Source organism: Takifugu flavidus, chromosome 6 (genome assembly GCF_003711565.1).
Source record: "Takifugu flavidus isolate HTHZ2018 chromosome 6, ASM371156v2, whole genome shotgun sequence".
Taxonomy (NCBI): domain Eukaryota; kingdom Metazoa; phylum Chordata; class Actinopteri; order Tetraodontiformes; family Tetraodontidae; genus Takifugu; species Takifugu flavidus.
The window spans coordinates 8,023,456-8,045,479 of record NC_079525.1 but is presented as its reverse complement, the minus strand read 5'-3'; the positions used below and the strand labels follow the sequence as shown (position 1 = coordinate 8,045,479).

Here is a 22,024-nt window from a genome sequence, read left to right as displayed (position 1 = left end):
TTAAAGGTTAAGATGTGTGTCTGTACATTACTTATTATATTGATGCTTCAGCAAAGATATCTCACGCGTTTCTGTTTCATTTGGATTTTACTACATTTATTTTGACATAGTTCGCGCTAAAAGGTTACATGTTTTTTAAACTTTATTTCTTGGCTGCAAAAAACACACACACGTCACAACCCCTCAATGATTTTCTTAAAATTTCCTGAATTGAATAAATTTAAAACGCAACAGTTAAAGAAATCGTTACTCGGCTATACGTTTGTTGTTTTAAAAGCATATAAATATTAAAGTCAGATTTTCTTGAGAACAACAACAACAATAATAATAATGTTTCTTTTGACAGGAACCGAATCTGAGCACCGGTACAGCGGGACATCTTGCGCCTTTCGGTCCCCTCCACCAAGCGCGACTATGATATCTTACCTCAAACAGGCCCCTTACGGGATGAGCGGACTGGGCCTGAGCGGAGCCGCCATGGACCTGCTGCACCCCTCTGTGGGCTACCCAGGTAGGGAACAGTCGTGATCGTTTCGGACCAGAAATCTTCCATTTTTAGGATCGGCAAGTGTTCCCGTTAGAAGACGCGACAGTAAAACTTTTAACATCTAATCTAGATGTGTAAATAAAATAGTTAAAGTATTAAATCTTATTTTTCATCTTAGAAAAATCACAAGTACACTAAAATTAAACACACGCAGGATTTTATATTCAATAATACTTTTTCGTTCTCTTATTCAGAAGTAATAGAATTCGTTTAAATTTTGAGAATACAAAAACTATCTTTAAAAAGTTTTTTTCCTCACAAATTCTAAATTTATCAAAATTCTGATGAGAATTTATTTATGTTGAGTTCAAAATTAATAGCTCAAATTAAAGTTGAAAGTATTAGTCCCAAAAAAGACAAGACAAAAGAGAATAAGAAACCCGGAAAATGTCAGTATATCTTTTTCTTTTTCCTGGCGGACTTTTAATAAAATACTATAATATTTGCATCTGTAAAGTGTCTGTTCCGATGTGCCCGTCTTTAAATCCCATGTGGGGATAAATAAGGTTTGTTGAATTAAAACCATTATAGGTAATGTACATTGATACAAATCCCAATCTACAAAGTAACTCAAGTAAATGAGAATGAAATGTACTAAATGTAGCAGAAAATAGGAGTAAAACAAATCAAGTACTTTGTTGCTTGTATTTTCATAATAAATGAAATATTCCTGACCATAGCAAATCCACGGAAGCAGCGGCGGGAGAGGACGACGTTCACCCGGATGCAGCTGGACATCCTGGAGGCGCTGTTCGCTAAAACGCGGTACCCCGACATTTTCATGAGGGAGGAGGTGGCCCTGAAAATCAACCTGCCAGAGTCCAGAGTCCAGGTCGGTCGGTCGGTCGGTCGGACGGACAGTTAGTTAGTTAGTTAGTTAGTTTCCTTATCAAGCTGTCAGGAACAAGTTTCTTCCTCTTCATTCTGAGAAGCCAACATTTGCCCAGAAACATTGTTTCAGCTCCAGGTTTTGATTTTCCAGGAGCCTGTTTCCGTTCCAGGACTTCCTTAGCCAGCGAGCTTACTCTCGCCTTGATTTTGATGGTGTAAGAGATTTGAGATTTTTTTATCGTTTGACATCCAAATTGACCATCAAACTCTCTTTTGGTTGTTTTTCCGATATTTTGAAAATCAGTAAAATGGTAATAAATCAATTTTGGCCTTGATGCTTGAATTCTAAAAATGAAAAATGGAGCTTTGCATTCTGATTTAGCTGAATTTCCTTTTCTTGTTTCTTATTCCCATCGCCTCATTCTGACTCATTCTGATGACCTTTGGGAATTGTGAGTGGGATGGGTCAAAGGTCAGTCCAGGTTCACTTCCCGTTTCCTGACATTCTCTTGCACCTCCTCCGTCAGGTCTGGTTTAAGAACCGACGAGCGAAAAGTCGGCAGCAGCAGAGCAGCAGTAGCACCGACACCAGATTCAAATCCATGAAGAATAAGTCATCACCAGCGAGGGACAGCACTGGCTCGGAAAGCAGTGGCCAGTTCACGCCGCCGGTCATGTCCAATTCTTCCTCCATATCCTCATCGTCCTCCTCCAGTCTCCTCAGCACCTCTTCCTCCGTCACCATTCCGGCGTCATCCATCTGGAGTCCAGCGCCCATCTCCCCAGCTCTGGCACCACAGATTCTTCCAGATGCCGCTGTTCCCACTGGTGCCTCCTGCATGCAGCGAGCAGTAACATCATCGTCCTCCTACCCAGTGGCCTACAGCCAGACGCCGGCGGCATACAGCCAGGGCTACCCAGCTACAGCATCAGGCTCATATTTTGGTGGTGTGGAGTGTGGCTCGTATCTGGCACCCATGCATCATCACCACCATCCACACCACCAGCTCAGCCCCATGACCGGCGGTTCCATGTCGGGACACCTGCACCATCACATCAGCCCTCCATCAGGGCACCACCATCACCATCACCAGTCCTCGCACCAGTCCCACCAGGCGTATTCAGCATCTGGCCTTGCCTTCAACTCCACAGAGTGTCTGGACAACAAAGATCAGCCGGCAGTGGCCTGGAAGCTTAACTTCAATGCGTCAGAGTGTTTGGACTACAAAGACCAGCGGTCCTGGCGATTCCAGGTGCTGTGACTTCCTGTCCTCTCCTCACAGACTTCCCGCAAGTCTTTTAGATTCAGCATGGTCAATAAGCCACTCTTCCTCCTCTGATGTCCAGATGACTCAGGTCAAACGTTCAAACTGATATCTGTCATTTTAGCAATTTTTCAAATATTTAATGAACATTGATTTTCTGAAATACTGTTAAAACGTGGACAAGACTGATGGCCGACTTTGATGATGTCACAATGGCCACTCTGGATTTCACAAGTTTATCATCATTGGGTGGTCAGTACCTTCAAAATCAAACTTTTTTTGTGGAAGAGGACAAACAGGATTATTGTTTACTCCTGAATGGGCAAGCTGAGCTGGTTCCATCCTAACAATGAGCGGTAGCACTTGGTTACCAGGGAACTGTCCTGTTTGGTTTTGGACAAAGAGACCACACCTAAAAATGTGAACAGATGACAGAATTCCAGTGTAAATGTTGTGTCTTTATAATAAAATTTTGTTCAAAACAATCTGCTGAGCCAAAAAACACAGATACAAAAACTTTTTTAAGCACTTTTGTATTTATGTTCATCTGTGGTACTGGTATCACTGATGGTGCCAGTGGTGTCAGTGCTTGTGTCACTTCCCTTGGAAGTTTGGTCCCTACAAGGCCAACCAGGTGCTTCTGCCTTTACCATAAAGGTGCCCCAAAGACTCTGGTTTGTTCTGATCCTGACTGTAAAACACTGGTTGTGATTCTGTGGATGTTCTATTATTGAGGGATTAAAGTGACATTTTAGCCATATCTTCCATATCAGGTCCTCCTTTAGTGTAATGGAACAACAGAACATTTGTGCGTTCTGTGGCAGCAGAACGTTATTCATCACCATTAAAGTCGTCATCCTGCACACACACTGTTAGCAAACGTGTGCCACTGCCGCAACCAAACAAACAGTGGCAGTGATTACCAACAACTGAATTGATCCCCAGAGAGAAGGGACGTCTCACGATTCTGGATTGAAGATCCTGGAGTTTGTTCATTCAGGATCAGCTGGCCCTCTCCCGGAGTTCTGACTGGACCTTTTTGTCCCTGGCATCGTGTGGAAATCACTCTTTGCACAGTGGGTAAACACATGAGGACACAGTGAGGGATTTGGGAGCTGCCCACTGCTGGCCCGCTAATCCTGAGAAGCCCTAACGTGACTCCCTTGACACAAAATGGCTCCTCGGTTTGTTCAGCAGCTGGACACCCCCCGCCATACATGAATATTTGTATCAGAGCCTTCAAACAATGATGCTGTCTTCAAAGGAAAGATTAAATCCCAGCAGAGACCAAACTGGAGCCTTTGAAGTGACTCCATCCACATGCTGTCAGATTTCCCTGCCTGAGTGAAAGTTTAAAGCTGCTGTCGAGTGAAACTTCTGATGAAAACCACAATGTAGAAAGAGAGATATTGTTCAACATGGTAGCTCCTTAGCTGCTAAAGGTCAAACGTCAATCTGGAAACATCTCTATCTTTAAATAACCAATTTATACCACTAACTGACAAACTAATCACATTGTGGCAGCAGGCTTTGGTTATTGAGGTTAAACCATGCGGTGGGGGTGGGGTGCTGTGGTGCAGCTCAGAGATGCTGAGGTGGGTTTTGGTGATTTCAGCTGTAACTGACAACAGCACTAACAACAACATCAATACTCAGACCGGAACATTACACAAACTCCTACAGCACACAAACATGAGTGCTCCTGTGTGTGTTCCTCAGTAAAGCCACCCCGGGCCACTTCTAAACTGTTTGTAGGGGGGTTAATAATTTCACCCTTCAAATGTCTGCAAATGGAGAGGCGGGGGGTGTTTGAAGACCGACCCTCCTCTCTTCTCCCCCGTCTTCTGTCCTCTTTCATGCTCCGCGGCCTTGGCTCCTCCCTTTCCATCTGAACTGGAAGACAGAAAAGCCACTTTTGTTTGTAGTTGTATATCAGCCCCCTGCTGGGCCACATTCAGAGTTCCTATCTGAGTTCTCTGATTTCTTATCTGACTTGGTCCTTAGAACAGACAAAGTCATTATCACTGGAGACTTTAATATCCATGTAGACGTTATAAATGACAGCTTTAGAAATGGCTTCATTTCATTACTTGAGTCAATTGGTTTCCTCCAGCAGATAAACCAACCAACTCATAGCTTCAACCACACCCTAGATCTAGTCCTGACTTATGGTGTTGAGGTAGAACATGTGTCAGTGTTCCCTCAGAACCCACTCCTGTCAGATCACTCATTGATCACTTTTACATTTATGATTAAGGATTCTTCTATGCTCAGAACAAAGTCTTACTATAGCAGATGTCTTTCAGATAATGCTGTAGCTAAGTTTAAGGAAGCGACCCCTGTGCTGATTCCAGGACCACCGTGTGTTTCCCCAGGGATCAATCATTATAATCTTAGCCCTGCTGAGGTTGACTCTATTGCTGAAGGTGCAGCAACCTCACTGAGAATCACGCTTGATTCTGTTGCCCCCCTTAAAAAGTAAATAGTAAATCAGAGGAGGCATGCCCCACTGCATAATTCACTTATCGGGACCCTCAAGCAGAAAGCGCACAGACTAGAAAGGAAGTGGCATTCTTGTGAAATAGATAGCTATCATGTAGCCTGGAAAGACTGTCTATTAGTTTACTAAAAGGCCCACCGTAAGGCTAGAACAGCTTATTTTTCTTCTTTAGTGAAGAAAACAAGAATAACCTGAGGTTTCTTTTCAGCACTGTGGCCAAATTAACCAAGAGTCACAGTGTTTTAGATCCACGTATCCCTTCTTCCCTTAGTGGTGAAGACTTCATGTGCTTCTTCACTGATAAAGTTCTAGCTATCAGAGAAAAAGCTAACCAGGCCATCCTAACAACTGGACCATCACCAGATGTGCTGTGGGAACATACAGGTTCTCCAACGAGCCCTTAAACTCCTTCAGCCCTATATATTTTTCTGACGCATCGTTGCTAATTCAGAAATCCAACTCCACCACGTGTCTTTTAGATCCCATCCCAACACACCTGTTGAAGGATGTTTTACCAATGATAGGCAGTTCTATCCTGGACCAGATCAATTGTTCTTTAGTGACAGGTTATGTACCCCGGTTCTACAAGGTGGCAGTGATTAAGCCGTTGCTTAAAAAAACCATCACTGGATCCTAATGTCTTAGCAAACTATAGACCTATATTCAACTCTTTTATCTCTAAAATTCTTGAGAAGGTGTGATTCTGTAAAGCGCCTTAGAAATAAAGATTAATAAGATCAAAAACTGAGGATCACAACAAACACTTTAATTAGAGGAAGATGATGCAGAGGGAGACAGACACTAAGACCCCCAACCTCCTCCTGGCTGATAAATGCTTAATGTCTTGAATGGTTTATATTTGTTAGTGATGCTATGTTAGCTACACCACACCTAGGAGAGCACCACACCACCTTCATATTAGCAGTTTGGAGCTAGTTGTGTTTGTAATGATTAATAATAACAACAATAATAGTGACATTTTCCACATTTTTCTATCACCATAATCAAACCTTAACACCATTTTAAATGATTTATTATTGATTAGCAGAGCAGCTGTGACTTCTGCATTTTTGCTCAAACAATCAAAGCATGCTTTTGTCCTCTCCTCTGGAGGGGAGTAGAACTGGGAAGGCTTAGCCTGCTGGAGCAGACAGTATTGGGGAGGCCCCAAAGTCTCCTTATCAGGGCCCGGCTGCTGGATCCACTTTCACCACCACCCGTCTGCAGGGGCCAGAACAAAGATGCCATAATGCTCTAGTGAAGCGCCAAAATACGCCTTTATGTTTTCATTAGGATGAGTAGGGAGACCCCCCCACAGACATACACACTGAGACACACACACACACCTCATCGATTAATGTGGCTTCTGTCAAACAGGGTTAATTTATTTGTCCTACCCTGATTTTTTCTGATTTCACAAACAGGATATACAAATACTGTGTGTACACATTTATGGTAATTCACTTTTTTTTTTTTGAATATAAAGTAAGTCTCTTTACAGGGATCGTAGAGCAGAAAGCGACATAAGAGAAGGTCCAGGGTCAGGCTAGTTGTATTAGTCAATCAGATGGTAGTTGTAGACCATCAGATCATAGTTTTAGTTGATTAGATGGTAGTTGTAGACCATCAGATCATAGTTTTAGTTGATTAGATGGTAGTTGTAGACCATCAGATAGTAATTGACCATCAGGTAGTAGGTGTAGCCCATCAGATGGTAGGTGTAGCCCATCAGCTGGTAGTTGTATAGACAATAAGATGGTAGTTGTAGACCATCAGATGGTAGTTTTAGCCCATCAGATGGTAGTTTTAGTCCATCAGATGGTAGGTGTAGACCATCAGGTGGTAGTTTTAGTCCATCACATGGTAGTTGTAGACCACCAGATGGTAGTTTTAGACCATCTGATGCCAAGGTTTTGACAATGGTGGAGCTGAAGCAGGATGAGTTGACCTGTAGTGTTGCCTTTGACCTTGTTCCCTCTTTGTGGACCAATGACCATTTGGCGAAGTTAGTTTAATGCCAGCACTGAACTTGGATCTGAGGTGGCAGATGCAGAGGCATCATCCTTTGGTTGATCCTCTTTTGACTATGAACAGTGATCCACTCATCCTAATCCAGGACATCAGGCTGTTTCCTGTGAGGGGCCTGCATGGATGGGGCTAAGTCATGGCCTGCAGTTCTGATTGCAGCCATTGTTTGGGGTGGTGTTTGCTTATCAGCGCATCTGAGGAGGGAGTTTTAATCCCAGGTTTGGATTTCTCTCCTCAACCTGCTGCTAATCTCCCTGGAATGCAGAAGTGCACTGACGTGACCTGCAGAATGACCTCTGGGTCAGGGTACATGTAGCAGAAGACACCAAAGATGGTGGTCTGAAGTTTGGATCAGCTCATCCCAGTGAAAATAAAACTATCCTAGAAAATGAACCACATGTATGAATCTCTGAGGTTAAGAAGAGAACTCAGGTCCAGTTGGAGAAACTTTGTGTCCTCAGATCTGTCACTGATGGGTTCACCTGGAGGACAGAAGGATCTCTCACAATGCATCTGGGTTCTCCCAGCATTGCTGCCTCACAGAATATTCCTAATCCCCACATCGCTTCTGCGCTCACCATAACAAGGATGAGGTGGCAGATGGCGCCTGTGGTGGGCTGAAACCATCTGGGCAAAGTGACACACTTTGCCTTTAATTTCAACAGAAAGTGATTAAATATGGCAGAAAACCACATTCCCAGAATTCCTGCTGTGTCCTGAGAGCAAAGATGCTGACAGAGCTGGTTCAGAAAAATTGACCTTTATTTTAACATTTAGGGACACATTGTGTTTTTTTAGGACTGTGATCAATAAACACAAAACACAAAAATAAATTAGCACATATATGATTTAAGCAAAGCTCATGTAACAGGGCCTTTGTGTTATAATGCATTATAAAGCGTTTAATTACACAAAATATGGTCTGTTGCATGCTCAGCTGTCAGAAATACAGAATTTCCGGTGTTTAGTAATGGGTTTGGGAACTCCTGCATTTCTTCTTCTGTGGTCAAATCAAATCAAATCAATCTTTATTTATATAGCGTCTTATACAATCAAAATTGTTTCAAGGCGCTTTCCAGAATCCCAGGGCCTGACCCCAGACAAGCAACAGTGGCAAGGAAAAACTCCCCTTTAACAGGAAGAAACCTTGAGCAGGACCAGGCTCATGTAGGGGGACCCTCCTGCTCATGGCCGGCTGGGTAAAGAGAGAGGAGAAGGGAGAGGACAGGTAGAGGATAGAATGGAGAGGAGAGGAGAGGAGAGAGGAGAGGAGAGGAGAGGAAAGGAGAGGAGAGGAGGAGAGGAGAGGAGAGGAGAGGAGAGGAGAGGAGAGGAGAGGAGAGGAGAGGAGAGGCACAGAGCACAGAAACACACACAAAAATACGATATACAATCCCTTCAGCGGGGCCGGAGGTCATTATGCAGCTCCGAAGGCGGCTATACCTGTAAATAAATAGAGGGGGGGGGGGGGGAGCAGAAAAACTACACAAGAATCAGCATAACTAGTCTGCTTGATGAGGAGGAGGAAAGGAGAGGAGAGGAAAGGAGAGGAGAGGAGAGGAAACCATGACCCAGTAGGGTGACAGAGGCCTGTCAGGTGATCATGTTTCCGGAGCCCGGTAGCCTTGGCCTATAGCAGCATAGCTAAGATGTGACCTAATGATTAGACGACCCCCTAAGTATGATAATCTGTCTGTCTATGATAGTAACTGGAACTACAGAATTAGTAGCAATAAGCTTTTTCAAAGAGGTAGGTTTTAAGTCTGATCTGGAGTCAGCCTCCCGTACCTGGACAGGGAGCTGGTTCCATAGCAGGGGGGCCTGGTAGCTAAATGCTCGGCCCCCCATTCTACTCCTAGAAACTTTGGGAACCACAAGTAGACCAGCATTCTGAGAGCGGAGCGGTCTATTGGGCTGAAAAGGTATCACTAGCTCCTCCAGGTAGGATGGAGCTAGGCCTCTGAGGACCTTGTAGGTCAAAAGAAGGGTTTTAAAAATTATTCTAAATTTAACGGGCAGCCAATGAAGCGACGCCATTACAGGAGTTATGTGATCTCTTTTGTCAATACCTGTCAGAACTCTGGCTGCAGCATTTTGGATCAACTGGAGGCTTCTTAAAGAGTTGTTTGGACACCCTGATAATAAAGAATTACAGTAGTCCAGCCTGGAAGTAACAAATGCATGGACTAACTTTTCAGCATCATGCCGCGTCAGCAGCTTCCTGATCTTTGAGATGTTCCTCAGGTGAAAAAAGGCACTTCTAGAGACTAATTTAATGTGTGAGTTGAAGGAGAGATTTTGATCAAAAGTTACTCCTAGATTCCTCACAGAGAGACTAGATGTTAATGAGATACCATCTAGAGTGATCATGTGATCTAATCTATCCCTGAGAGGTTCAGGACCAAACACTATGAACTCAGTTTTTCCTGGGTTAAGGAGGAGAAAATTTGAAGACATCCAGGACTTTATGTCTTTAAGACAGGTCTGGAGCTTCACTAACTTCTCTGTCTCCTCTGGTTTCATGGATAAATAGAGCTGAGTGTCATCAGCATAACAATGAAAATGTATCCCATGCTGCTGAATAATGCTCCCTAAGGGAAGCATGTACAAGGTGAAGAGGATTGGTCCAAGTACAGAACCTTGAGGAACTCCATGGCTAACCCTACTGTATGAGGAGGGAACACCATGGATATCAGCAAACTGGTATCTATCAGATAATTATGATCTAAACCAGTCTAGTGCTGTCCCTTTAATCCCAATCACATGTTCCAGTCTTTGTAACAGGATGCTGTGATCAACTGTATCAAAAGCAGCACTGAGGTCCAGCAGAACCAGCATAGAGACCAGTCCATGATCGGAAGCTATGAGAAGATCATTAGTGACTTTAAGAAGTGCTGTTTCTGTGCTGTGGTGAGCTCTAAAGCCTGACTGAAACATCTCAAACAGGCTGTTCCTCTGCAGGTGCTCCAGGAACTGAGTCACCACCACCTTCTCTAGAACTTTAGAGATAAAATGAAGGTTGGATATTGGCCTATAATTTGCTAAGACATCAGGATCCAGTGATGGTTTTTTAAGCAACGGCTTAATCACTGCCACCTTGTAGGACCGGGGTACATAACCTGACACTAAAGAACCATTGATCTGGTCCAGGATAGAACTGCCTATCAATGGTAAAACATCCTTCAACAGGTGTGTTGGGATGGGATCTAAAAGACACGTGGTGGTCTTGGATTTCTGAATTAGCGATGACGCCTCAGAAAAATATATAGGGCTGAAGGAGTTTAAGGGCTCGTTGGAGACCCTGTATGTTCCCACAGTCAGCACATCTGGTGATGGTCCAGTTTTTGGGATGGCCTGGTTGGCTTTCTGTCTGATAGCTAGAACTTTATCAGTGAAGAAGCTCATGAAGTCTTCACCACTAAAGGAAGAAGGGATACGTGGATCTAAAACACTGTGACTCTTGGTTAATTTGGCCATAGTGGTGAAAAGAAACCTCAGGTTATTCTTGTTTTCTTCATTAAAGAAGAAAAATAAGCTGTTCTAGCCTTGTGAAGGGCCTTTTTGTAAACTAATAGACAGTCTTTCCAGGCTACATGATAGCTGTCTGTTTTACAAGAATGCCACTTCCTTTCCAGTCTTCGCACTTTCTGCTTGAGGGTCCTGATATGTGAATTATACCAGGGGGCACACCTCCTCTGATTTACTATTTTCTTTTTCAGGGGGGCAACAGAACCAAGCGTGATTCTCAGTGAGGTTGCTGCACCTTCAGCAATAGAGTCAACCTCAGCAGGGCTAAGATTATAATGATTGATCCCTGGGGAAACACACGGTGGTCCTGGGATCAGCACAGGGATCACTTCCTTAAACTTAGCTACAGCATTATCTGAAAGACATCTGCTATAGTAAGACTTTGTTCTGAGGATAGAAGAATCCTTAATCATAAATGTAAAAGTGATCAAAGAATGGTCTGACAGGAGTGGGTTCTGAGGGAACACTGACGCATGTTCTACCTCAACACCATAAGTCAGAACTAGATCTAGGGTGTGGTTAAAGCTATGAGTTGGTTGGTTTATCTGCTGGAGGAAACCAACTGACTCAAGTAATGAAATGAAGCCATTTTTAAAGCTGTCATTTATAACGTCTATATGGATATTAAAGTCTCCAATGATAATGACTTTGTCCGTTCTAAGGACCAAGTCAGATAAGAAATCAGAGAACTCAGACAGGAATTCTGAATGTGGACCAGCAGGGGGCTGATATACAACTACAAACAAAAGTGGCTTTTCTGCCTTCCAGTTCAGATGAGTGATGCCAAGAGTCAGGCTTTCAAATGAACTAGAGCCATGTTTTGGTCTAGGATTAATTAATAACTTGGAGTGATAGATTGCTGCCACTCCCCCTCCTCGACCAGTAACACGGGGAATATGATAATTAAGATGGGTAGGAGGAGTAGATTCATTTAAGCTAACATACTGAGACCTGGCTTCAGGAGGAGGAGTAAGACAAAATAAATCAATGTGATGATCCGCTATCAGGTCGTATACTAACAGGGATTTACACAAAAGAGATCTAATATTTAACAGTCCACACTTAATTGTGATATTAGTTTCTCCAACTTGTGCTTTAGTATTAATTTTAATAAGATTTTGGTGATTGACCGCTCCCCTGCTCTGTGCTTGGTGAACTTTTAACCGTGGAACAGAGACTACCTCTATAGTGTTAAATATGTTATTGTTGGTGGATGAGGCTTCTAAGGAAGCAGCAGAGAGGTGTGTAAGACTACAACTCTGCATCCTGGTCTGGACCCTGGATTCTCAGGTCACTTTGGGTCTAATAAAATTAGCCAAATTACTAGGCGTGGTGCCTCTATAAAACTGATGGCGAGCCCTCCACCTCTCTCCTTTTGCACATTACTCTCGTGGGAGAGGTGGGTGTCTCATTTTCCATCACGTCAGTTCAGATTAGTTACTTTGGTTCTGTGTTCATCCATTTATGTATTCTAATTGATTGTTTAATATGTTTGTTTATTCACGCTAGAAATACAATAGAAACATACCAGCACTTAAACATGATGTTTAGACAGTGTTGACCACTAGCTTACTCGCCATGACGAGTCTCACTAATGTTCGTCTTCCTGTCTTATCTGTCTTTAGGAACTCGAGCGGGCTGTTAATTGTCGATAACTGTTATTATTTGTTGCTGCCAGAATAAAGAGAATCCTGGATACGAGAGTCTCATTAAACACAACGCAGAGTTTGACCAGTTACACTCAGAGAATCAGATATATTTTTTATTAGCAGCTTATTCACACACACACACACACACACACACACACACACACACACACTCCATCCATCCATCCATCCATCCATCCATCCATCCATCCATCCATCCATCCATCCATCCTCTACCGCTTATCCGGGGTCGGGTCGCGGGGGCAGCAGCCTAAGAAGAGAAGCCCAGACTTCCCTCTCCCCAGCTACCTCTTCCAGCTCATCCGGAGGGATCCCCAGGCGTTCCCAGGCCAGTCGAGAGACATAGTCTCGCCAATGTGTCCTGGGTCTTCCCGGGGGTCTCCTACCGGAGGGACATGCCCTGGACACCTCACCAGGGAGGCGTCCAGGGGGCATCCTACCTAGATGCCCAAGCCACCTCATCTGGCTCCTCTCAACACGGAGGAGCAGCGGCTCTACTCCGAGCTCCTTCCGGATGGCAGAGCTTCTCACCCTATCTCTAAGGGAGAGCCCAGCCACCCTACGGAGGAAGCTCATTTTGGCCGCTTGTACCCGTGATCTTGTTCTTTCGGTCATTACCCAAAGCTCATGACCATAGGTGAGGGTAGGAACGAAGATCGACAAGTCAATCTCTTCACCACTACCGACCGGTGCAGAGTCTGCATTACTGCGGACGCTGCACCAATCCGCCTGTCGACCTCCTGCTCCATTCTTCCCTCACTCGTGAACAAGACCCCGAGGTACTTGAACTCCTCCACTTGGGGCAGGATCTCCTCCTTGACCCGGAGAAGGCACTCCACATTTTTCCCGTTGAGAACCATGGACTCGGATTTGGAGGTGCTGATTTTCATCCCAGCTGCTTCACATGCAGCGGCGAACTGATCCAGTGATAGTTGGAGGTCACAGGCCGATGATGCCAACAGGCACCACATCATCTGCTAAAAGCAGAGACCCGATCCTGAGGTCACCAAACTGGACCCCCTCAACACCATGACTACACCTAGAAATTCTGTCCATAAAAATTATGAACAGAATCGGTGACAAAGGGCAGCCCTGGCGAAGACTTACTGCCAGCAATGCGGACCAAACTCTGACACCGATCGTACAGGGAGCGGACGGCCCGTATCAGGGGGCCCGACACCCCATACTCTCGGAGGACCCCCCGCAGGACCCCCCGAGGGACACGGTCGAATGCCTTCTCCAAGTCCACAAAACACATGTGGACTGGTTGGGCAAACTCCCATGCACCCTCGAGGACCCTGCTGAGGGTGTAGAGCTGGTCCACTGTTCCACGGCCAGGACGAAAACCACATCGCTCCTCCTGAATCCGAGGTTCGACTATCCGGCGGACCCTCCTCTCCAGTACCCCTGAATAGACCTTACCAGGGAGGCTGAGGAGTGTGATCCCCCTATAGTTGGAACACACCCTCCGGTCCCCCTTCTTAAAAAGAGGGACTACCACCCCGGTCTGCCAATCCAGCGGCACTGCCCCCGATGTCCACGCGATGTTGCAGAGTCGAGTCAACCACGACAGCCCTACAACATCCAGAGCCTTAAGGAACTCTGGGCGGATCTCATCCACCCTCGGGGCCTTGACAACGAGGAGTTTTTTGACTACCTCGGCAACTTCAGCCCCGGAGATATGAGAGCCTATCCCCAGGTCCCCAGGCCCTACTTCCGCACTGGAAGGCGTGTTGGTGGGATTGAGGAGGTCCTCGAAGTATTCCTTCCACCGATCCACAACATCCTGAGTTGAGGTCAGCAGCACACCATCACCACTATACACAGTGTTGACAGTGCACTGCTTCCCCTTCCTCAGACGCCTGATGGTGGTCCAGAACCTTTTCGAGGCCGTCCGAAAGTCGTTCTCCATGGCCTCACCGAACTCTTCCCATGCCCGGGTCTTTGCCTCGGCAACAGCCATAGCTGCACTCCGCTTAGCCTGTCGGTACCTATCTGCTGCCTCAGGAGTCCCACAGGCCAGTAAGGCCCAATACGACTCCTTCTTCAGCTTGACGGCATTGCCGCCACGACAGGCACCAAACACCTTGCGGCCACAGCACCGGTCAGCCGCCTCAACAATGGAGGCACGAAACATGGTCCACTCGGACTCAATGTCCCCCGCCTCCCCGGGGACATGGTCAAAGCTCTCCCGAAGGTGTGAGTTGAAGCTCCTTCTGACAGGAGACTCTGCCAGGTGTTCCCAGCAGACCCTCACAGCACGTTTGGGCCTGCCGGGTCTATCCGGCATCCTTCCCCACCATTGGAGCCAACTCACCACCAGGTGGTGATCAGTTGACAGCTCCGCCCCTCTCTTCACCCGAGTGTCCAGAACATGCGGCTGCAAATCCGATGACACAACCACAAAGTCGATCATCGATCTGTGGCCTAAAGTGTCCTGGTGCCAAGTGCACATGTGGACACCTTTATGCCTGAACAAGGTGTTTGTTATGGACAATCTGAGGCGAGCACAGAAGTCCAATAACAAAACACCACTCTGGTTCAGATCAGGGGACCGTTCTTCCCAATCACACCTCTCCAGGTCACACTGTCATTGCCAACATGAGCATTGAAGTCACCCAGGAGGACGAGGGAGCCCCCAGAAGGAGCACTCTCCAGCACTCTAAGGACTCCAAAAAGGGTGGATACGCTGTACTGCTGTTTGGGCTATAGGCACAAACAATAGTCAGTCCCCCCACCCGAAGGCGAAGGGAGGCTACCCTCTCATCCACCGGGGTAAACTCCATTATACAGGCACTGAACTGGGGAGCAACGAGAATTGCCACCCCTGCCCGTCGCCTCTCACCATCGGCAACTCCAGAGTGGTAGAGATTCCAACCCCTCTCGAGAAGACTGGTTCCAGAGCCCTTGCCGTGCGTTGAGGTGAGGCCAACTATATCTAGTCGGAACTTCTCAACCTCGCGCACCAACTCAGGCTCCTTTCCCACCAGAGAGGTGACATTCCATGTCCCTAGAGCCAGTTTATGCAGCCGGGGATCAGACCGCCAAGGTCCCTGCCTTCGGCCGGTACCCAAAATACAATGCACCCGACCCCCTTGGCCCCTCCTGCAAGTGGTGAGCCCACGGTAAGGGGGTCCCATGTTGCCTCTTCGGGCAGTGACTCCATGGGCCCAGGCCTGGCTCCAGGAGGGTGCCCCGGTGACCTGCATCCGGGCAAGGGAAACTTGGCACCAATGTTGTTTTTCATCATGAGGGGGTCCTGGGCTACGCTTTGTCTGATCCCTCAACTAGGACCTGTTTGCCATGGGTGCCCCTACCAGGGGCATATAGCCCCAGACAACGGAGCTCCTAGGATCATTGGGACACGCAAACCCCTCCACCATGATAAGGTGGTAGCCTATATCATATTATTCTAACATATTCTTTATATATGTAAAGACACACATCCACACCCAAGGTTACATAACCAATTGCTTTATACTTCAGGCCTCCTAGCTTTGATCTTGACCCATTATTTCTCGAGCATGTCATTATCATCCGTTCAGAACTTTTTTACTCATTGAACAAATTTACCTTTTGAACAGGCACGCGCTGCTGGAGCCAACTTCCTGTTGCGGCGGTGTCCTCTGGTGGCAACAGACAGAAAATACACCCTTATTCACCCCCAGGCTCCCCCGTCTTTCCTCTCTCTCCTTTCTGTCTCTCGTCCCCCCTCTCTTTCCTGACTGTCTCTCTCCCCTCTCTGTCTCCTTCCTCTCTCCTCGCGCGCTCTCTCTCTCTCCCCCCTGTCTGTCTGTCTGTCTGTCTCTATTTCTATTCCCCCCTCTGTCTCCCCTCGCTGTATCCTCTCTTCCCTCTCTCCTCTCCTCTATTTCTCCCACCTGTAAGAGTGACGGTGGCCTTTAAGACCAAAATACATACGCGAGCCTGAATTCTGGCATCTATGTGAGTATAGTTTCGGTTCGTTTTCGTAATCTCAGATTAATTTTACTTCCTGAAAAAAAAAAACCAAAAAAGATCTTTCTCAACCTGAAACATAGAAATCGTCCACTTCCTGTCATGTGGTGACGTCATTTACACGCAGACGTCCATATGACGAATTCTCACCTGTGGTCACATCATCAGCTCCACCAGCTTCTATTTCCGTCCTCACAATCTTATTAAACGACTAAATTGGCTGCAGTCGTGGAGGTGAGAGACGGTCCTGATCCAGTCCACCTGTCTCCTGCGTCTCTTGTTTGTCATCATTTCCGCTGCAGACGTCGTCGGTCTGAGGATCTGAGCCCGGGACGATGCTGACCCTGCTCACTGCCATGTACCTGGTGGTCCGTTCGGCGTCCACGCAGGTGAGTTCAAACCAACCCGTTTTGGACCACCGCAGTGACCGCACGTCCTTGAACACACCATCAGAACTAAAGGGCCGTTGAACTAAAACGTCACTTAGACCAGGTGGAGAAATGCGTGTTTCGTGTTTGCGTGATTAATCTGCGTTTAATGACAAGCATCGATGTGAAGGTGGAAACGGCTCCGGTAAACGCGCGATGTGAAAATGGCGGCTGGAAACGTAAGATGGGGTGAAGAGAAGTGTGACCCTGACCCGTCATCAGTCATTCACCCTTGATTCGGTTAATGTTGTTTCCAAGGCAGTTTAAGAACCGATTCTGTACCGCAGTATAATCGAGTAGAGCCAACAATACCACATCCGGTCAATGTCTTCAAAATAAAAAGCCGATCTATTCAATTAAAACCCGAGAAGAAAAAAATTTTGTTCGTCTTGTTTATTGCTAGATATTGTTTACTCTAATCTCCTTTGAAAAACTCTTTTTTGAAGCGTTTCTACTGGTTTGAATCGGAAGGTCGACGTATCTGAGACAGTTGTTCTTTGGAAACCTCAGATCTGATCTTTCTGAACAAAGATAAACAAGCTGTTTCAAACAGAATCTACCTGTGCAGGTATGCGACAGCCACTACCTGCTGATGCCGTAGACCTTCTGTGGCGCAATGACTCACGGGCCTAGTAAACATTTGTTACTTTTGTGTAATAAGAGCGAGCTTTCCTGTACCAACCTCCTGCTCCTAGCAAACAATTCCTTTTATACCGTCAATAATCTTGCAGAAGCAAGATTTGTCTTTCATTGTGAAAATGATGTTTTGGGCACTTCTTTCGCTGCGCTTACTGTTTTCGCTGCTTTCATGCTGATTATCAGCACCATTGTCAGATTGTGCCAGCGGCTTTGTTCGATCTCCTTGGAAACCGATCCAACATGGCTGCCAGTGACCTGGATTGCCTGGATCATTGTGATCACCTGGAGATCTAAACATCTTAGCAAATAAGTAATTTTAATTAAGTCTGGAAAATTGTCAGACATTTTCATAACTATTTACCAGTCTGATGGTAAAATGCTTTAACATGGTAAACTGGTTATAGTGGGACAGAAAGGGTAAATGACTGGTTACACTGCGACAGAGAGGATAAATAAACTGGTTATACTGGCACAGAGGGGGTAAATGACTGGTTATACTGGGACAGGGTAAATAATTGGTTAAACTGGGACAGAGAGGGTAAATGACTAGTTATACTGGGACAGAGTAAATAGACTTAATTGAACATTTGTGTGGTTTCTCTTCTGGCCAGCAGGTGTCGTCAATATGCGTCTTCTTGGTTTAAATTCAAATAAATAGCTTGGTGGGCGTGGTGTTCGCCCTGAATTGCATTTCGGGAAACTGTGTTTTGTTCGCTGACTCGACTCTGTCGGACAGGCCGGCTTTTGCCTTCAAAAACTACAAGTGCCGCATTTCTTGCGGCGGGACTGTTTTTTCGTCGCATGACTACAGCGGACGGTAGAGGTGACCCTTTCGTCTACTCCGACTCTGAGACGCCGCAGTCGTAAGCATCTCCGCCTGGTAGCACTAATGGTAAGATTAAGGATTAGCCGCTCATTCTTGAGGCGAAAACGATATACCTCAGCGTTTCTCACGTTCCATTTATATCGCCATGATAAATAATCTTTCATTGGAACTAGAGCTCCTTTAATGAATTCGATTTTATGCTAACTGTAATGCTTCAGCTAAATGATGGGATTTATAGGTATTTCAGGGTGAGTAGACCATTGAAGTTTAGTGTTGGTTTACTTTATACAGATGAATGCCTTGATCTGCAGCAGATACTTTGAAATTGATTCAGCGGTTGTGGAAACAGCCTCCATTTTAATGAACAGGATGTGGCGTCTCATCAACATCAGGTTACATCATGTGCAATGACTGACGTCGTCAGTCATGATGACCTAAATCTGTGCGCAATATCAACTTTTTGAGCCATTTATTTCTTTTAAAACCTGAAGCCAGTCTCTGCACTATTCTTTCTTTCTCTTATTTATTAACTCTTAAACTATGCATCTTGGATTAAAGGGATTGAATCCTAACTACAGTTAAATTTCATACCAAATTTTCACTATTACAGTATGTGGGTTCATTCCACTCTTGGTGTCAAAGGTCAAAGTTTAGTGATCTGTAGGAGGAGACTGTGAGGATTTCATCAGCCACATAAACATGCTGGGCATAAACATGTGAACCAGCCCACTTGTTGCTTTAATGTATGTTTTGCTCGGTGTCCATGCAGGCTGAACCGATCCGTGTTGTTGTGACTGGCGCCGCTGGCCAGATCGCCTACTCTCTGCTGTACAGCATTGCCAAGGGAGATGTGTTTGGGAAGGACCAGGTAAGAACCTGGATGCTGGTCATGTAATCTGCAGAGATGCTATGTTACATAATGGCTGAACCATGAATGATGATATCATACTAACATGACAATCACGCCTGTGGTAATGCTTTAATCTCCGCAAAGATCAGGAGGGATGAGTTTCAGTTGGACGCGCTGAGGCCAGAGGCAGAACTGACTCAATCTTCATTCATTGTAGATTAATAAGAAAGAGGCCATGTACGCTTATAGAAATATGGTTTCTGAATTTGTGCTTGAAACAGTTTTTCAGTTTTTAGTTTGAGTAAAAGCCAGCTTTAGCTTTAGGGGGCATTTTTCATGAATCTTGTGTTCCAGCCAATCATCCTGGTCCTGCTGGACATCCCCCCCATGCTGCCGGTGCTGGACGGAGTTGTCATGGAGCTGCAGGATTGCGCCCTCCCACTTTTGAGGGGTGAGGAATTACTGTGTGTTAACCCCTGTTTGAATCATGGGTGATCATATGTGAGGTAACCATGGATCCAGCTAACCTAAAGCTACTGCGCCAGCCTGAATGGTCCTGAATGATCATGTGACCAAACAGGAGGACGGTCATAAATGACAACTGTGATTGGCTGATGATGAAGGAGCCTCAGCAGCAAATCAGAGCAGCAGTCAGGAAGGGACATGACTGAAGTCCAGACTGATAACAACATAATCAACAGTGAAGGCATCATATCGTCAGTTTATCTGGATTAAAATGAACATCACAAATCTGCTGATCACATCAAGGCAATAGCAGGACGGATCCCTTATGTTCGCACTAACATATTTTAACAAATTCACAACTCATTGGCAAAAAACTGTATAGTTAGTTACAGTTAGTTATAGTTGGGTAAATAATTTTTTAAAAGATCTATGAATATTTAATAGCCTAAAGTTCCTGTTTGATGTCGGTGTTTAAACTCTATTGTTATGGATTAATGCCCCCCACAGAGGTGATCCCCACTGACGAGGTGGAGGTGGGCTTCAAGGATATTGACGCTGCCATCCTGGTGGGCTCCATGCCACGTAAGGAGGGGATGGAGAGGAAGGACCTGCTCAAGGCCAACGTGGCTATTTTCAAGACGCAGGGCGCCGCCCTGGACAAGTATGCCAAGAAGACCGTTAAGGTGACCTTTCAGGATTTGTTGTGCCTAAAGGTTAATGGAATTCCAGTGGGAATATTCAGGTTTTTATTTGATGTCTGTCATGTTGCCTATGGTTACACCTTTAGCAGCTTTCCTCTAATCTTCAGAGGATCTTCAGAGAGGAAAAATCAAAGTCCTTCTGGTACAAAGGGCATCATGTAAGCCGGCGGGTCAGGCTCCTCCTGGCCTGTAGCTTTGCTTCCTGCTGACCTCTTCTCACACGTTTGACTCTCACGTCAGGTTCTGGTGGTCGGAAATCCAGCAAACACCAACTGTCTGATCGCCTCCAAGTCTGCTCCATCTATCCCCAAAGAGAACTTTTCCTGCCTGACCCGCCTGGACCACAACAGAGCCAGCTCCCAGGTGCATACACGCACACACGTACACGGTTGCACATGAGCCGCACTTTGCAGCTTCAGTCAGAAGTGACAGCGGCTTCCTATTATTGCTGCAAACACTTAAATTCTGCCTTTATTTTGCTGATCTAACCTCAAATGGTCAATTTCAATTTTAAAAATGGAAACCTGAAGAACTTCATCACAGCAGGGAACAGCTGATGTTCTGCTCTGGTTAAAAGAACAGTAGAAAAATTGCACTGACGGCTGCATCCTGCTCTGTTCTGCAGGTGGCGATACGTTGTGGTGTCTCCTCTGACAAAGTGAAGAACGTCATCATCTGGGGGAACCACTCCTCCACCCAGTACCCTGACGTCCACCACGCCAAGGTGGACCTTCATGGCGCTGAGATGGGCGTGTACGAGACTGTGAAGGATGAGGCGTGGCTCAGAGGAGACTTCATCTCTGTGAGCGCTCACCACCTCTCCAGAACATTGACTGGTCACATTTAGCACACTGTCTAACCCTCCTCCTCATCTTCTTTCTGCAGACAGTGCAGCTGCGTGGCGCTGCTGTCATCAAGTCCAGGAAGCTGTCCAGCGCCATGTCTGCTGCCAAAGCCATCTGTGACCATATGAGGGACATCTGGTTTGGAACCAAGGAGGTGAGAAGAATCTGCTTTCAGCTACAGTTCTATGCCTCAGTAAAGACAGTATTTCAAATTATGGTCTGTCCTTGAGTATAACCTTATTTTTACCTGCAGGGCGAGTTCATCTCCATGGGTGTCTACGCTGCCGGGAACTCCTACGGCGTTCCAGAAGACCTCATCTACTCGTTCCCTGTCCAGATCAAGGTGAGATAAGTGTGACATCACCATATGTTCATTTGGCTCCTCCTACCTGTGTAATAAACACACCTTTAGAAAAAGATTGAATTCAGGCTCTTCCTGTAGATCATTTCATACATTTACTGAAGGAACTGACCTTAAACAACTATGATGCAAACATAAGCATAACCTCTGACCTCTCGTACCATCAGAATAAGACCTGGAAAATTGTAGACGGTCTCCCCATCAATGACTTCTCACGCGCCAAAATGGACGCCACCGCAGCGGAGCTGGTAGAGGAGCGAGACACCGCCCTGGACTTCCTGTCCCAGTGACTACCCCATCCTGCTGGCAAGGAGCAGCAACTGCAGCAGTCAGATGCTGTGGCGGCACCCTGTTCACGCCTCTAACACATTCACTCTTCACCGTCCTCACTGTGTGTCACCCTTGTGTGTGTGTGTGTGTGTGTGTGTGTGTGTGTGATGAGGCCAGTTCCTCAGGTTTGTAGACCTGTTTGATGATCACAACTGGGCCTCCATATGTAAGAGAACGTGGGTAGATGAGAACACACACCAGCTGTCCAGAACGTGTAACAGAACAAGTTATCATCAATAAAGCTACAACAAGGAAA

The 22,024-nt window shown here is 45.9% G+C and overlaps 3 protein-coding genes and 1 long non-coding RNA gene across 8 annotated transcripts in view; 2 read left to right on the top strand and 2 right to left on the bottom strand.

Moving 5' to 3' along the window:
- otx2a (orthodenticle homeobox 2a) overlaps positions 1-3,128 on the top strand; it is a 17,956-nt gene extending 14,828 nt beyond the window's left edge. For all 3 annotated transcript variants that reach the window (XM_057036118.1, XM_057036117.1, XM_057036120.1), the window contains 3 exons: positions 347-511; positions 1,228-1,379; positions 1,906-3,128. In XM_057036118.1, coding sequence (XP_056892098.1) covers positions 415-511; positions 1,228-1,379; positions 1,906-2,640 — 984 coding nt within the window. In that variant the 5' untranslated portion in view covers positions 347-414 and the 3' untranslated portion in view covers positions 2,641-3,128. The remainder of the gene's footprint in view (positions 1-346; positions 512-1,227; positions 1,380-1,905) is intronic.
- LOC130527560 (uncharacterized) lies at positions 3,089-16,607 on the bottom strand. Its single transcript, XR_008951062.1, has 2 exons — positions 16,474-16,607; positions 3,089-4,536 (listed from the first exon to the last, which is right to left on the bottom strand). It is a non-coding gene; the product is annotated as an uncharacterized LOC130527560 (long non-coding RNA).
- On the bottom strand, positions 8,828-9,775 carry LOC130527512 (uncharacterized). The gene has a single exon (XM_057036126.1). The coding sequence runs from the start codon at positions 9,773-9,775 to the stop codon at positions 8,828-8,830; it is 948 nt and encodes a 315-aa protein (XP_056892106.1).
- Positions 16,177-22,024, top strand: mdh1aa (malate dehydrogenase 1Aa, NAD (soluble)). Of its 3 annotated transcripts, XM_057036099.1 has the most exons (10): positions 16,177-16,311; positions 16,626-16,712; positions 18,986-19,084; positions 19,421-19,517; positions 20,039-20,214; positions 20,473-20,595; positions 20,858-21,034; positions 21,118-21,231; positions 21,331-21,420; positions 21,606-22,024. In XM_057036099.1, exons 2-10 carry the CDS (start codon positions 16,659-16,661, stop codon positions 21,726-21,728), a joined length of 1,053 nt encoding a protein of 350 aa, XP_056892079.1. In that variant the 5' UTR covers positions 16,177-16,311; positions 16,626-16,658; the 3' UTR covers positions 21,729-22,024. The 3 variants fall into 3 exon arrangements, with proteins under 3 accessions (XP_056892079.1, XP_056892077.1, XP_056892080.1); XM_057036097.1 differs by lacking the exon at positions 16,177-16,311 and having other exon boundaries at positions 16,461-16,712; XM_057036100.1 differs by lacking the exons at positions 16,177-16,311; positions 16,626-16,712 and adding an exon at positions 18,127-18,282.